General features: G+C 50.9%; 1 protein-coding gene across 1 annotated transcript; it reads left to right on the plus strand.

The window, feature by feature from the left end:
- The first annotated feature begins 1,457 nt into the window (after nucleotides 1-1,457).
- LOC144499991 (sperm axonemal maintenance protein CFAP97D1-like) lies at nucleotides 1,458-14,670 on the plus strand. The gene is made up of 5 exons (XM_078222727.1): nucleotides 1,458-1,550; nucleotides 7,589-7,669; nucleotides 9,632-9,750; nucleotides 13,765-13,957; nucleotides 14,560-14,670. Exons 1-5 carry the CDS (start codon nucleotides 1,458-1,460, stop codon nucleotides 14,668-14,670), a joined length of 597 nt encoding a protein of 198 aa, XP_078078853.1.
- The last annotated feature ends 1,098 nt before the right edge of the window (nucleotides 14,671-15,768 follow it).

Below are 15,768 nucleotides of genomic sequence, written 5' to 3' on the forward strand. Positions count from 1 at the left end.
ATTTTGGGAAGGGTGGGAAGATATTGGCGAGAGTGCAGAAAAGATTCACAGGAATGGTTTGAAGGATGAGTAACTTTGGTTCTGAAGATAGATTGGAGAAGTTGGGACTGTTTACTTGGAAACGAGAAGGTTGAGAGGGTGGCACGGTGGCATAGTCGTTAGCACTGCTGCCTCACAGCACCAGGGACCTGGGTTCAATTCTGGTTTGGGTGATTGTTTGTGTGGAGCTTGCATGTTCTCCCCGTGTCTGCGTGGGTTTCCTCCGGGTGCTCCGGTTTCCTCCCACGGTCCAAAGATGTGTAAGTTAGGTGGATTGGCCATGCTAAATTGCCCCTTAGTGTCCAAAGATGTGCAGGTTAGGATGATTGGCCATGCTAAATGCACAGGGTATAGGGCAATGGATTGGGTCTGGGTAAGATGCTGTTTTGGAAAGTTGGTGCAGAGTCCATGGGCCAAATGGCCTCCTTCTGCACTGTGGGGATTCTATGATTTGATAGAGGTGTTCAAAATCATGAGGGGCTTGGGCAGAGTAGATAGAGAGAAACTTCCCATTGGTGGAAGAATTGAGATTGAAAGGTGAATGCTATAAGGTAATTGGCAAAAGAGCAATGACAATGTGAGAAACATTGTTTTTACTCAGTGTGTGGTTAGGATCTGGAATGCATTGCCTGAGGATAATGGAGGCAGTGTCAGTGGTGGAATGCAAGAGGAAATGTGATGAGTATTTGCAAAGGAAGAAGGTGAAGGGCTACAGGGAGAAGAAAGAAGTCCCACAACACCAGGTTAAAGTCCAACAGATTCATTTGGAATCACGAGCTTTCCGAGAGATGCTCCTTCACTCACATGATGGGCTTTAACCTGGTGTTGTGAGACTTCTTACTGGGCCCATCCCAGTCCAATGCTGGCATCGCCACATCAGGGAGAAAAGGCAGGGGAGTGGCACAAGTGAATTGCTCCTTCGGGGAGCTAGCACAGACATGATGGGCCGAATTCTGTGATTCATTCATTCTATTTGCTGTGTTATTGAATTTACTGGGTGTAAATTGACTGCTATATTTGCCACTTGACAACAGTGATTGTACATAAACCCAGGCGACCTTCGGCCACTCAAGCTATAACTTTCCTCCCGTCCACTGCTGCTAAATGTTCTGCAACCTCTCTAGATTTCCCTCTCAGAGAGAGGGGTGAATGGGAGCTTCTGTGTACATCACATAGCGCAAGGCCGGTGGACAGGGAAGCTGGGAGAAAGGAGCAGCGTTTTTCACCACGTTTCACCAGCCCCTGGTCAAACACATGGAACACAAGATCCAGCTACTCGCTCGCTTGTCATAGCAACTGACATATGAGCCGACACAAACACGCCGGATACTCGGCAGCCCCGGATCCCCTTAAACCTGCATCGCAGCCACCCTGTGCCACCCTGTGCCAGGCTGCAGCTGGTGAACCCCGAGTCTGCCATGCACCGTGCCTATCAGCCCATTCTCCCCAGTGGCAGCAAATACTTACAGGAAAAATGGGACCGTGCTAGTTACCATGAACACCGGCGCAAGGTAAGGGAGAAGAGAGAAAGGCTAGCAATAAATCAGCTTGACACTGCCTGTGGTACCAGCCAGCGGCCAAATGGTTGGTACATAAATGTAGAGAAATGTCAATTTAAACAGACAATTAGCGTATATAGGGGGGCGTTCCTTTTTCAAAGTATCTCCTCCTGGTCTTTCCAACCATTTCAGCTTAAACATTTACTGGAATATAATGTGGATGCAGGAAACTATTAACTGTTTATAATGATATGCTCGATTTCCCCGTCGCTTTCTCTTGCTTTTATATTTCGATGGAAAGACTAAAGTTACCATGTAAATCCTGTATGTAAACAGTTTGCTGTAACAGGTTGGCCGCTCTGGTCACCAGGCGACAGGAGTGACTTTCCGAGGTCTCTCTCTCTCTAACTCAGTTGCCACCTTGCTGAGAAATGAAAGCAAATTGACATTCCTTAACGAGCCCCAGACGACACCGCGGCTCATTCCAGACAGGGAGATTGTCTCTCGCCTTATAACAGCAAGAATGTTAAAAAACTATTTTATTGGCTACAGTGTTTTGCAAGGGTGGCCCAGTGTTTAGCACTGCTGCCTCACAGCGCCAGGGAGATGGGTTCAATTCTGGCTTCGGGTCACTGTCTGTGCAGAGTCTGCACGTTCTCCCCGTGTCTGCGTGGGTTTCCTGCAGGTGCTCCTGTTTCCTCCCACAGTCCAAAAGATGTGCTGGTTAGGTGCATTGGCCATGCTACATTGCTCCTTAGTGTCCAAAGATGTGGGGGTTAGCAGGGTAAATGCTTGGGGTGATGGGGATAGGACGGGGCAGAAGGCCTGGGTAAGATATTCTGTCAGAGTCGGTGCAGACTTGATGGGCTGAAGGGCCTTCGTCTGCACTGTAGGGATTCTGTGATTCTACAAAATGCTGAGGTGCCAAAAGGAGCCACATAAACGCAAATATAATACAAAAGCAAAATACCGTCTTAAATAAGAAACAGAAAATGCTGGAAAAACTCAGCGTCATTGGCAGGGAGAGAAACCGAGTTAATGTTTTGAGGCAAATGCGGTTCTTTTTTGGAACCTGGAGAACAGTCATATTTGACTGGAAATGTGAACTGTTCCTCTCTCTGCTGTATAAATGCCAATCTCTCCGCTGTTTTAATTGAATGAACTGGTTTCAAACAGAAACACTCACTGAAGCCAATCTGTCAATCACTTTCCTTCATAAAGGATACTGCATTAAAATGTTTCATTATGCTAACACGTTTCATTTCAGAAATAATTCAAATAGCTTTGCATAAACCTGCTGCTTTTTGATGAATTGTTTTTGTAACTGGTGCAAACAATGTATAATTCATCACAGTTTAATTAAGCTTGCATTGTTTATTTTTTATATGGCCAGTAACCACAAGGTCTATTAAGGCAGGTCCATTTATTTTATCATTTTGCAAATATTGGCCCGAGATATCCTGGTGAGATTTCCCACCTTGCAGCGAGCGGAATGTCGATATGCAGCAGCATAGATTTTCACAGCTTTTGGAGTTTGCATTACCCAAGCAACCAACATCACCAACTGGTTACAAACTTGAGGGGAAAATGTTGCGGGACTATGGAGAAAGAGCTGTCTGTGACTAATTGGGTCGCCCTTTCAAAGTGCTGGCATTGGTGCGATGGGATGAATGGCTCATACTGCTTTGTAAGAGTCTGAATCATGTTGTGTTGTGATTTCAGAGAAGCTGCATTAATTTCTGCTGATTTTCAGTGCCAGAGTGCGTGCTTCTGAACTTCATTGGACAGGTTTCATTGTAAGTGGCAGCTTGTATGGAGGAACCAAGAGGTTGCCATGGAAACAGAAAGTATTTGCGTGATGGACTGAGTGAGGTCAATAATGTTCTAGAGTGCTACAGATGTTTGGCCATTAAATGAAATCCATGTGTTGGTAGAAAGCTTGTGATTGTCAAGTCTGGTTATAGTTCACAGCCCATGTAAACATTTATGGGACTTCAATGCTGTGAATCACACAAGAAGTTCAGCCTCTCAATGTGGTTGTGAGATCTGCCCACTCCCTCCTCCCAGCTTGAAGAGGCAGATGTGTTTTTGTCAGCTTTTGAAATTGAGGCAGGCTGTGGAGAGTTCACCAGTTTTAAGCAGCGGCTGTCACGTTCTCAGGGGTAGGAGATTTTAACGGATGATTAAATGGCTCATTGCAATTAGCAGCAAGAGAGCTCTTGCAATTGCCCAAGAGAGAAGGAGCCGAGTATAGAGATAGAGAGGGAAGAAATAACTTACCCCTCTTATAGCAACGATTTACATTGTGTGGCAGGATCTGGTTAAAGGAGCCTGGCTGGGGGAACTGGTTGGGGGAGACTGGTTAGCAGAGCCTGGTTAGTGGAGCCTGGTTAGCGGAGCCAGGTTAGGGGAGTCTGGTTAGTGGAGCCTGGTTAGCGGAGCCAAGTTAGTGGAGCCTAGTTAGTGGAGCCGGGATAGGGGAGCCTGATTAGTGCAGCCTGGCTAGGGGAGCCCTGATGGTGGAGTCTGGTTAGCAGAGCCAGGTAAGTGGAGCCTGGTTAGTGGAGCCTGGTTGGCGGACTCTGGTTGGCGGAGCCTGGATGGTGGAGCCTGGTTAGGGGAGCTTGTTTGGGAGCCTGGTTAGTGAGCCTGGATAGGGGAGTCTGGTTAGTGGAGCCAGGTTAGCGGAGCCAGGCTAGTGAAGCCCGGTTAGGGGAGCCTGGTTAGGTGAGCCTGGTTAGGGAGTCTGGTTAGTGGAGCCAGGTTAGCGGAGCCTGTTTGGAGGAGCCTGTATATGGAGGCAGGCTAGTGGAGCCAGGTTAGTGGAACCTGGTTAGTGGAGCCTGGTTGGTGGAGTCTGGTTAGTGGAGCCTGGTTGGTGGAACCTGGTTAGTAGAGCCTGGTTAGTGGAGCCTGGTTAGGGAGCCTGGTTAGTGGAGCCTGGATAGGGGAGCCTCGTTAGTAGAGCCTGGATAGGGGAGCCTGGTTAGGGGAGTCTGGTTAGTGGAGCCTGGTTAGTGGAGCCTGGTTAGGGGAGATGGTTAGTGGAGCCTGGCTAGGGGAGCATGGTTAGTGGAGCCTAGTTAGGGGAGCCAGGTTAGTGGAGCCTGGGTAGGGGAGCCTGGTTAGGGGAGCCAGGTTAGCGGAGCCTGTTTGGAGGAGCCTGTATATGGAGGCAGGCTAGTGGAGCCAGGTTACTGGAGCCTGGTTAGTGGAGCCAGGTTAGTGGAACCTGGTTAGTGGAGCCTGGTTGGTGGAGCCTGGTTAGTGGAGCCTGGTTGGTGGAACCTGGTTAGTAGAGCCTGGTTAGTGAAGCCTGGTTAGGGAGCCTGGTTAGTGGAGCCTGGATAGGGGAGCCTCGTTAGTAGAGCCTGGATAGGGGAGCCTGGTTAGGGGAGCCTGGTTAGGGGAGCCTGGTTAGTGGAGCCTGGTTAGTGGAGCCTGGCTAGGGGAGCACGGTTAGTGGAGCCAGGTTATTGGAACCTGGTTAGTGGAGCCTGGTTAGCAGAGCCAGGTTAGTGGAGCCAGGTTAATGGAGTCTGATTAGCGGAACCAAGTCAATGGAGCCTGGTTAGTGGAACTTGGTTAGGGGAGCCTGGTCAGTGGAGCCTGGCTTGGGGGGCCTAGTTAGTGGAGCCAGGTTAGTGGAACCTGGTTGGTGGAGCATGGTTAGTGGAGCCTGGTTGGTGGAGCCTGGTTAGCGGAGCCTGATTAGTGGAGCCCAGTTAATGGAGCCTGGTTAGTGGACCCTGGTTAGTGGAGCTCGGTTAGGGAGCCTGGTTAATTTGAAAATTGATTCAACTCGGCCAAAGTTTAAAGATTTTTTTTGCTCTGTGCAGCTAGACAGGATCATCGATTGTTCTGTGATTGATTACTAAAGACCTTCACAATGGAAGCCTGTGGAATCCTGGCACCCAGTGTTACCAACCCCTCCTTTGGGTTGTCCAGGAATGACTGAATCTCACTGCTGGGAGCAAAGTGCCCAGGAGAATATTCGCCAACACTGTGTTAAAAAGTGCAGTTGATAAAATCATTCTTTGAACATTCTTGTTAACTAGTTATAAAAACATTGGACAGGGGGAGAAAAAGATTGAGTAACAGACAATCATCCAATCAGAAGGGATTGTTTAACTTTTGGTTTTCCGTGGGAAGGTGACCAATAGGAAGATTGTGGGGGTGGCCGTTAAAAGTGGGAGAAGGGTTGTGATGAAATCTCCGGGAAAGTATCCAACACCCTCCCATACTGTCCCCCTTGATATAGAAATAGAGAAACATAGGAGCAGGAGGCCATTCGGCCCTTCAAGTCTGCTCCACCATTCATTTTGATCATGGCTGATCATCCAACTCAATAGCCTGACCCCGCCTCCCTCCCAAATCCTTTGATCCCCTTCATCTCAAGTGCGAAATCTAACTGCTTCTTGAAAACATATTCTGTTTTGGCCTCAACTGCTTCCTGTGTTGGCGAATTCCACAGGTGGACCACTCACTGGGTGAAGAAATGTCTCCTCACCTCTGACCTAAACGGTCTACCCTGTATCCTCAGACTGTGACCCCTGGTTCTGGACTCCCCCACCATCGGGAACATCCTCCCTGCATCTACCCTGTCCAGTCCTGTTAGAATTTTATAGGTTCTATAGAACACCCTCATTCTTCATAGAAATCATAGAAACCCTACAGTGCAGAAGGAGGCCATTCGGCCCATCGAGTCTGCACCGACCACAGTCCCACCCAGGCCCTACCCCCACATATTTACCCACTAATCCCTCTAACCTACGCATCCCAGGACTCTAAGGCGCAATTTTTAACCTGGCCAATCAACCTAACCCGCACATCTTCTGAACTCCAGCGAATATAATCCTAACTGACTCAGTGTTGGGGGTGGGGGTGGGGAGGGTAGTGTTGGAGGGGGCAAATGGTTTCCCTCCCATGATCTGACGCCCACCCCTCCCTCCCTTGGGGGTGGGGCGGATTCGGGAATTAGGCTTTCTGCCCTCTCTAGCCCAGGAACTCTGGGGCTGGTTTAAAAATCAATGTTTCTCATCAACACTGTTCCCTATCTCGGTTCATCGAACAGCGGACTTACAATCCGTCCAGTGAGATGCAAAAATAATCATTGACATGTACCAATGAAATGGGTTTGTTGGTCAATGAATCAAACCCCTTCAGTACTGACCACACCAATGGTATAGAGCGTACAGCTGATAGCTCGTTGCCAGTGTCCATGCTGCATGTGACATCTCGCAACATAAAAATACCTCGAGTTAACTGATGGTTAATGAGGAATTTCAAAGTGAGAATGATAAATCATTTTTCGAGCTGCGCGTATTAAGGTTTATGGAACCAAGGCGAGAAGATGGAGTTAAGATCTAATCAGCTTTGATCCAATTGAACAGCAGAGCGGGACTGAGGGAATGAATGGTGCTCCCAGTAAATATTGATGTTTTTTATAACACAATTGATATATACAAAAACCTCTCCGCTTTGCCAACACACCGCCATCATGTTATCAGCTAAACTGTGAGAGATAAAATGATATAAGCCAAGAAAACCTCATCTGAAGTTCATCTGACCCTTCTGTTGGGATTGTTCTACGCCTGATTAACTTATCCAATTTCAGATCTAATTGGGAGTTGATTTTATCAAACTGACAGCTCCATTCAGCATAGGTTGAGTGGACTCGTGCACGGTGGCACAGTGGGTTAGCACTGCTGCCTCACAGCGCCAGGGACCCGGGTTCGATTCCCGCCTTGGGTCACTGCCTGTGTGGAGTTTGCACGTTCTCCCCGTGTCTGCGTGGGTTTCCTCCGGGTGCTCCGGTTTCCTCCCACAGTCCGAAAGACATGCTGGTTAGGGTGTATTGACCGTGCTAAATTCTCCCTCAGTGTACCCAAACAGGTGCCGGAGTGTGGCGACTGGGGGATTTTCACAGTAACTTCATTGCAGTGTTAATGTAATGTTAATGTGACACTAATAAATAAACTTGAAAACTAAAGCAGTGGCTGTGCTTCTTAATTATTTGATATCCGGTTTTATTTAACCTTGTCTTGCAGATAAAAGCCGCAAAACCAACAATTGACAACAACTCTCCCGAAACCTACCCTCACCTCAGCCTGAAATTTAAGAAGCTGAAGGTAATTGCGGATATATTCGAATTTCCTGCCGTTTCTTTCTTTGTTCTTTTGCTAAGTTGATGGTTGATTATAATTCATTCTCAGCATGTGGGGTCACTGGGTATAAACGTCAAGGATGTCAAATTGCTTCGTCATTTTAAAACTTTAATTTCCCCCCTCCCTCAGCATCTTCCTGGCCTCCCGCACAGACCCCCGGCCCCTACCGCCCACCCCGAAGATGCAGAGTCACCCTGAGACACTGTTCAAATTTCGTTCCAGAGATTTGAGGCTGATTCTCCTGGTGCAGTACTGAGGGAGTGCCGCACTGTCAGAGGGTCAGTACTGAGGGAGTGCCGCACTGTCAGAGGGTCAGTGCTGAGTGAGTGCCGCACTGTCAGAGGGTCAGTACTGAGGGAGTGCCGCACTGTCAGAGGGTCAGTACTGAGGGAGTGCCGCACTGTCAGAGGGTCAGTACTGAGGGAGTGCCGCACTGTCAGAGGGTCAGTGCTGAGGGAGTGCCGCACTGTCAGAGGGTCAGTGCTGAGGGAGTGCCGCACTGCCAGAGGGTCAGTGCTGAGGGAGTGCCGCACTGTCAGAGGGTCAGTACTGAGGGAGTGCCGCACTGTCAGAGGGTCAGTACTGAGGGAATGACACACTGTCAGAGGGTCAGTGCTGAGGGAGTGCCGCACTGTCAGAGGGTCAGTGCTGAGGGAATGACACACTGTCAGAGGGTCAGTACTGAGGGAATGACACACTGTCAGAGGGTCAGTACTGAGGGAATGACACACTGTCAGAGGGTCAGTGCTGAGGGAATGACACACTGTCAGAGGGTCAGTACTGAGGGAGTGCCGCACTGTCAGAGGGTCAGTACTGAGGGAATGACACACTGTCAGAGGGTCAGTGCTGAGGGAATGACACACTGTCAGAGGGTCAGTACTGAGGGAATGACACACTGTCAGAGGGTCAGTGCTGACGGAGTGCTGCACTGTCAGAGGGTCAGTACTGAGGGAGTGCCGCAGTGTCAGAGGGTCAGTGCTGAGGGAGTGCCGCACTGTCAGAGGGTCATTACTGAGGGAGTGCTGCACTGTCAGTGGTTCAGTGCTGAGGGAGTGCCGCACTGTCAGAGGGTCATTACTGAGGGAGTGCCGCACTGTCAGAGGGTCAGTGCTGAGGGAGTGCTGCACTGTCAGAGGGTCAGTACTGAGGGAGTGCCGCACTGTCAGAGGGTCAGCACTGAGGGAGTGCTGCACTGTCAGAGGGTCAGCACTTGGGGAGCACCGCACTGTCAGAGGGTCAGTGCTGAGGGAGTGCTGCACTGTCAGTGGGTCAGCACTGAGGGAATGCCGCACTGTCAGAGGGTCAGTACTGAGGGAATGCCGCACTGTCAGTGGGTCAGCACTGAGGGAATGCCGCACTGTCAGAGGTCAGTGTTGAGGTGCAAACACTCAGCAGGTCTGGCAGAATCTGTGGAGAGAGAGAAACAGAGTTAACATCTCAAATCGGTCGGAATTCATGGGATCTTGCTCTATGCATATTTCCTGCTGTGTTTCCCTCATCCCTTCAAAAGCACTTAATTGGTTGTAAGGTGATTTGGGGCACGCTGGGGTTATAAAAGGTCAGCGTAAATATGAGATGAACAGGATTTTCCACACAACCCGCCCTGTGTTTCAGGGCAGGAGGAGGCGACACCCCATTGGCCTGTGGTGGGATCTTCTGGTCCCCCCGCTGTCAACGGGATTTCTGGTTGAATGAACACCTCGCTGCCGGGAAAACCCGGGGCAGGGGATGAGTTGTGGCGGGGGGTGTGAGGGGTGTGCCAGTGGGAGGAACAACTGGAAAGTTCAGGCCCAAGTCTGTTTCTGGGAGACTGACAACGTTTCCTCGACAATCTGCCGTGGCCAGAAGGTGAGTTTCATGGAGTGTACTTTCCCATAAGGAATGGAGTTCAGAGGCGCTGACTGTATTTCATTTCTAACCTCACAGCTGGATGAGGAGAGGCTGTCCACCATTGAGCGAGATAACCAGCTGTTGCTTCAAAAGATGTCGACCATCATGAGGACCACAGGTCGAATTGACAACAAGAATGAGTATAAAGCCAAGAGGTGACAGTCCTGACTCTGTGCTTGCAAAGTCTGGAATCATCCAGATGTTTGGTGTCTCAGTGCTGCGGCAAGTTTTTATTTTCATTGAACCACACAGCGCAGAAGGAGGCCATTCAGCCCATCAAGCCTGGGGCAGCTCTTTGAAAGAGCAATCCAATTAGCTCCACTCTCCCTGCTCCGTCCCACAGCACTGTGGAAAAAGAATTCCTCCAAGTGTTTCTCCCATTTCCCCGATTGAAAGTTCCAATTGAATCTGCTTTCCGGGCAGCACCTTCAGAATCACAACTCACTGCGTAGGTTCGACATCCTCGTGTTACATCACATCACGCTGTGTGTGTGTTGCCACAGCCATTGAGAATGCTCAGTGTATGTGTAATAGCTCAGGAAGCTCGAGTGGAAAGGAACAGTATTTATTTTTAAACATAAATTAAAGGCACTACACCGCGGCGTACATAGACACGTCCCAGCCAGGGCAGCTTCTACTCAGTGTCTGCCTTATAGAGGACTCAAATGATGAGTTCCACCTGGGCAAGCCATTGTCTGTTACCGAGGGTACTCGTATTCAATGGGCCCCACGGGAGATGAATTAGAGATTGCCTGGGGAGCTGTTGGGGATTATCACCGTGTGTGTAATGCAGTTCATTCGCACGTGCGCAAAGTGCACCATTGATGCACCATTGATGCGGCATGGTAGCACAGTGGTTAGCACTGCTGCTTCACAGCTCCAGGGTCCCGGGTTCGATTCCCGGCTCGGGTCACTGTCTGTGTGGAGTTTGCACATTCTCCTTGTGTCTGCGTGGGTTTCCTCCGGGTGCTCCGGTTTCCTCCCACAGTCCAAAGATGTGCGGGTTAGGTTGATTGGCCAGGTTAAAAATTGCCCCTTAGAGTCCTGGGATGCGTAGGTTAGAGGGATTAGCGGGTAAATATGTGGGGGTGGGGCCTGGGTGGGATTGTGGTCGGTGCAGACTCGATGGGCCGAATGGCCTCCTTCTGCACTGTAGGGTTTCTATGATTCTATGATTCCATGCCAAATGCAGCCAACACCCGTAACCCTGTGCCCCTCGAGCTACTCACCCACCATCCTGTCAGCGCAAACACTTCCTCCTGATTCACTCCATCATCGCCTCGTTCAATCTCCTCCTTTAACCTTCTCTATGGAGGGCAATCTCAAGCTTCTCCAGACTCTCCTCATCAACTGAAGTTCCTCACCTCTGAAACATTCTCCTCTGCACTCCACTGCCAACCTTGTCAGGGCCAACAACTGTTAAATGACAGCAGGACAGCTAATGTTCCACTTGCTGGGCTCCCCATGACTTTTAGCTAGGGTGGGGGAGCAGGGGAGTGGGGAGCAGGGGATGGGGGAGCACGGGAGTGGGGGGTGGGGGAGCGGGGGGTGGGGGAGCGGGGGTGGGGACCAGGGGTGGAGGAGCGAGGGGTGGGGGAGCGGGGGGTGGGGGAGCGGGGGTGGGGGAGTGGGTTGGGGAGTGGGGGGTGGGGGGCAGTGTTGGGGGAGCAGGGGTGGGGAGCAGGGGGTGGGGGAGCAGGGGGTGGGGAAGCAGGGGGTGGGGGAGCAGGGGTGGGGGAGTGAGAGGTGGGGGAGTGAGGGGTGGGGGAGCGAGGGGTGGGGGAGCGGGGGCAGGGTTGGGGGAGCAGGGGTGGGGGAGCAGGGGTGGGGGGCAGGGGTGGGAGAGCGAGGGGTGGGGGAGCGGGGGGTGGGGGGGCAGGGTTGGGGGAGCGGGGGGTGGGGGAGCAGGGGGTGGGGGAGCGGGGGGTGGGGGAGCAGGGGGTGGGGGAGCAGGGGGTGGGGGAGCAGAGTTGGGGAAGTGGGGGTGGGTAGCGGGGGGTGGGGAGCAGGGGTGGGGAAGCGGGGGGTGGGGAGCAGAGTCGGGGGAGCGGGGGTGGGGGAGCAGGGGGTGGGGGAGCAGGGGGTGGGGGAGGTGGGGGAGCAGGGGGTGGGGGGCAGGGGGTGGGGAAGCGGAGGGTGGGGGAGCAGAGTCGGGGGAGCGGGGGTGGGGGAGTGGGGGATGGGGGAGCAGGGGGTAGGGGAGGTGGGGGAGCAGGGGTGGGGGAGTGAGGGGTGGGGGAGCGGGGGGTGGGGGGGCAGGGGTGGGGGAGGGGTACCCAGTATCCAGCTGGGGTCTGATACAAAAGCCAAATATTGCAGATGCTGGAAATGAATTTAAGAGTGAGAATTGGAGAATGTGTCAGCATAGCTGGCAGCATCAGTGGAGAGAGAAACAGAGTTAACGATTCAACTCACTGACCTGTCATTGGAGCGCAATGTGTTTTATAACGGATTTATATAACTGTCTTTCTTTGGTATTGTATTCCTCTACGAATCATACAATCCCTACAGTGCAGAAAGAGGCCATTTGGCCCATCAAGTCTGCACTGACTCTCTGACAGAGCATCTTACCCAGGCCCATCTCATACCTTATCCCCATAACCCCACACATTTATCACTGCTAATCCCCCAAGCTACACATCTTGGGACAGACACCAAGGGATAATTTAGCATGGTCAATCCACCATCTTTGGACTGTGGGAGGAAACCGGGGCACCCGGAAGAAACCCACGCAGACACGGGGAGAACGTGCAAACTCCACATGGACAGTGACTAGAGGCCGGAATCGAACCCGGGACCCTGGCACCATGAGGCAGCAGTGCTAACCATTGTGCCACCATGCTGCCTAACTAATGAAACCAAAGACCCAATTTGACTTTTTAAGAACCTTCTAGAGTTGCCCTGCCACATTGGGGCGGCACGGTAGCACAGTGGTTAGCACTGCTGCTTCACAGCTCCAGGGTCCCGGGTTCGATTCCCGGCTTGGGTCACTGTCTGTGTGGAGTTTGCACATTCTCCTCGTGTCTGCGTGGGTTTCCTCCGGGTGCTCCAGTTTCCTCCCACAGTCCAAAGATGTGCGGGTTAGGTTGATTGGCCAGGTTAACAAAATTGCCCCTTAGAGTCCTGGGATGCTTGGGTTAGAGGGATTAGTGGGTAAAATATGTGGGGGTAGGGCCTGGGTGGGATTGTGGTCGGTGCAGACTCGATGGGCCGAATGGCCTCTTTCTGTACTGTAGGGTTTCTATGATTTATACACAAACACCACCGGCTCTGACCGTGCACCACCTCTGGTTATAGATTTACCCTCAGTCTGAGCAAAATCACTCACTTCACATTTCTCTGCAGTAAATTGCATTTGCCGTGTGTCTGCCCATTTCACAGCTCTGTTGATCCCCTGAAGTCCGTTACCAATTAACGTTTCTTAGTTAAAAATGATTGGAGACAGGATTAAAATGACTGTTCAACTGACAGACAATCATCGTCCAATCAGACAGTTTGGAGACTGAGTGTCGTCCAATTGACAGGGGAGTGTGGGTCAATGTTAGGATAGGCTTGTTGGGCGGCCAATGGCAGAACATGGCGGTGAGGGGGAAGGTGGCAGAATGGTTGGAGGGAGCAGGTCATGTGATTAAAAGCTCCCGGAATATGTCCAACCAGAGTTGGTAACCAAAGTGCACATCACAATGCTGGAAATGTTGGTTTAGACAGGATGCTGAGGGGCCCAATGGCAGGAGGAGATACACAAACCAAAATGATAGTCTTCCAACCCTGCCTCATACTCTCGTGATACAATTCAGCAATATTATCCCCACGTTTATCCACGTTAACACTCCCAGTGCCATACTGAGGGAATGCTACACTGTCGGAAGTGCCAGTTTTTGGATGAGACATTAAGCCGAGGACCCATTTGTCCTCTCCGTTTGACCATGATCTCGTGGCACTATTTTGAATAAGAGCAGCAGAATTGTCCTCATTGCCCTGTCCAATATTGTGTCAAATGGTTATTTACCTCCTCTGTGTAGGAGTTTGCTATGCGTATGTTGATTGCTGCCGCTGCCCACATGATAACAGCGACTGCTCTTCCAAAGTGATAAATGAGTAGGCTGCACTCGGGGGTGAGCTGAAATACTGTGAGCTTTATCTTACGCTGCCATCATTTCCATTCTCAGCTTGAACCATGAGAAGCGAAAGCGAGAGCAGCTGAGAGTTAGTCAAGAGAACAAGACCATGCAGGAACGCCTCAAGTTGGTGCAGCCCCAGTACGATCATCTCAAATGGCATGAGGACTGGTATAAAGCTGAGAAACGCATGGACCACATTGCTCGATACCCCCGTGGCTGGTTCAATGCGCAGCACTCAAAGGTAATTACCTCAGTCTCCATGGGACAGCAGCACTGCTCCAGGCCCAGTCTCCCTGCTGCACCAAGCGCGGCACAGTGGTTCGCACTGCTGCCTCACAGCTCCAGAGACCCGGGTTCGATTCCCAGTCTTGAGTCACTGTCTGTACAGAGTCTGCACGTTCTCCCCGTGTCTGTGTGGGTTTCCTCCGGATTCTCCGGTCTCCTCCCACAATCCAAAGATGTGCGGGTTAGGTGGATTGGCCATGCTAAATTGCCCCTTAGTGTCAGGGGGATTAGCAGGGTTTTCCAGTCTTGGGACAAACACGGCTGGAAAATCTCGCCCATAGATTTATTTGTCATGATGACATTGCTGTTTGTGGGAGCTTGCTGTGCACAAATTGGCTGCTGTGTTTCTTATATTACATCAGTGGCCAGAAATGATTGGCTGTAAAGCCATCATCAAAGGTGCTGGAGAAAGTCTTTTCTTTTTTTAATTAGACTAGCGTCAAACTTTCGATGGAAAACTCTGTGTTTGGTTGAGGCAAAATTGAAAGTATTCGACTTGTTTTGTTTAATTTGGGGTTTTTCTTTCCCTAATCCACATTTTGTGTTTTCTTTTCTCAGCCCAAAGCAAGCAAATCCTCGTTGACAGAAAGAGCCAATGAGAGCAAAAGCAAAGCACCAATAAGCAAGGGGCTGGAGGTAAAACTCAACAGGAAACATGGAGCAAAGTGAAACAGAAAGGAGCGACTGAACAGCAGTTCCTCAATACTCACCCTCACTCTTAATATTCCTGCATCAAAACACTCGCCCTTTCCTTCAAACAACAGCGAGATCCAGCTGCAACCTCACCAACCTATCGCTACTTAGCGTGAGAATGTCTTTGAATGTTCTAACATGATTGGACAATCAGACTCACCTCATTTGTACTTGTCCCAATTTCCTGTCAAGCCAGATCCCAGGTCAAGTTCACCGGTTGATCAAACTGACCTCTGGATTTGAACTATTCAGGAGAATCAGGGAGTGGGAACCTATTGGGAGGAGAGTGTGGGGGGTCGATGGGGTTGGGGAAGTGGGAGAGAGCGTTGGGGTGAAAGGGACTGGGCAGGAGATGGGATTATGGGGAGTCACTGGGGAAGGGGCTTTGGCTGAGGAGGTGGATGTGGGCGATTGGGCTGAGGGGGCTGAGGATTGTGGTGGGTGAAGCTGGATTTTGGGCTGGGACGGAGGTTTTGGGGCACATGGTGGGGCCAGGGAGGATAGGGTGGAGACATTTGAGTTTATTGGGGAGGAGGGTTTGAGAGGAAATATCATGGGGGTATTTTTAATATTAGGCAGGGGAGTGGGAGGCGATGATTTACATTGGCGGGGAAGGGGGAATGGGCATTATTGATCAGGTGATCGGTTTTGGGGCTTTGGGGTTTGGGAGATTGGTGGGGGAGGGGACTTGGGGGGGTTCTGATGGGGTTAAGGGGGGGGATTGGGTTGGGGGAGGGGGTATAGGCTGGTTCTGACCGTAAGAAAATTCTGGAAATGATGGAGAGTAATTTCATAATGACAAGAACTAAATAGAAATAGGTTCATTGTAAATGTGTTTGCGTGTTTCTTTGGGGATCTGTTTCAGTGTAGATGTGTTTATTTGGGGATCTGCATTCATTGGATACTGGGAGGGATTGTGGTGTGGATCCTAGCAGCCTGCCAGAGGGAAGCCCGGATCATGGAGACTCTTCAGTGTGTTTGTGGGACCACACACCCAGCTTTGCTTTTGTCTGTTTGAGCTTTTTGTTTGGCTCCTTGCTGGAAATACGGTCAGTGTGTGCAGCGCCCAGCACC

The sequence above is a fragment of the Mustelus asterias genome, chromosome 10 (genome assembly GCF_964213995.1).
Source record: "Mustelus asterias chromosome 10, sMusAst1.hap1.1, whole genome shotgun sequence".
Lineage (NCBI taxonomy): Eukaryota > Metazoa > Chordata > Chondrichthyes > Carcharhiniformes > Triakidae > Mustelus > Mustelus asterias.

Coding starts and splice junctions, on each gene's coding strand:
- LOC144499991 (XM_078222727.1), top strand. CDS start 1,458: ATGCACCGTGCCTATCAGCCCATTCTCCCCAGTGGCAGCAAATACTTA. Junction 7,670..9,631: donor TGAAATTTAAGAAGCTGAAG/GTAATTGCGGAT, acceptor CTAACCTCACAG/CTGGATGAGGAGAGGCTGTC. Junction 13,958..14,559: donor TCAATGCGCAGCACTCAAAG/GTAATTACCTCA, acceptor TTCTTTTCTCAG/CCCAAAGCAAGCAAATCCTC.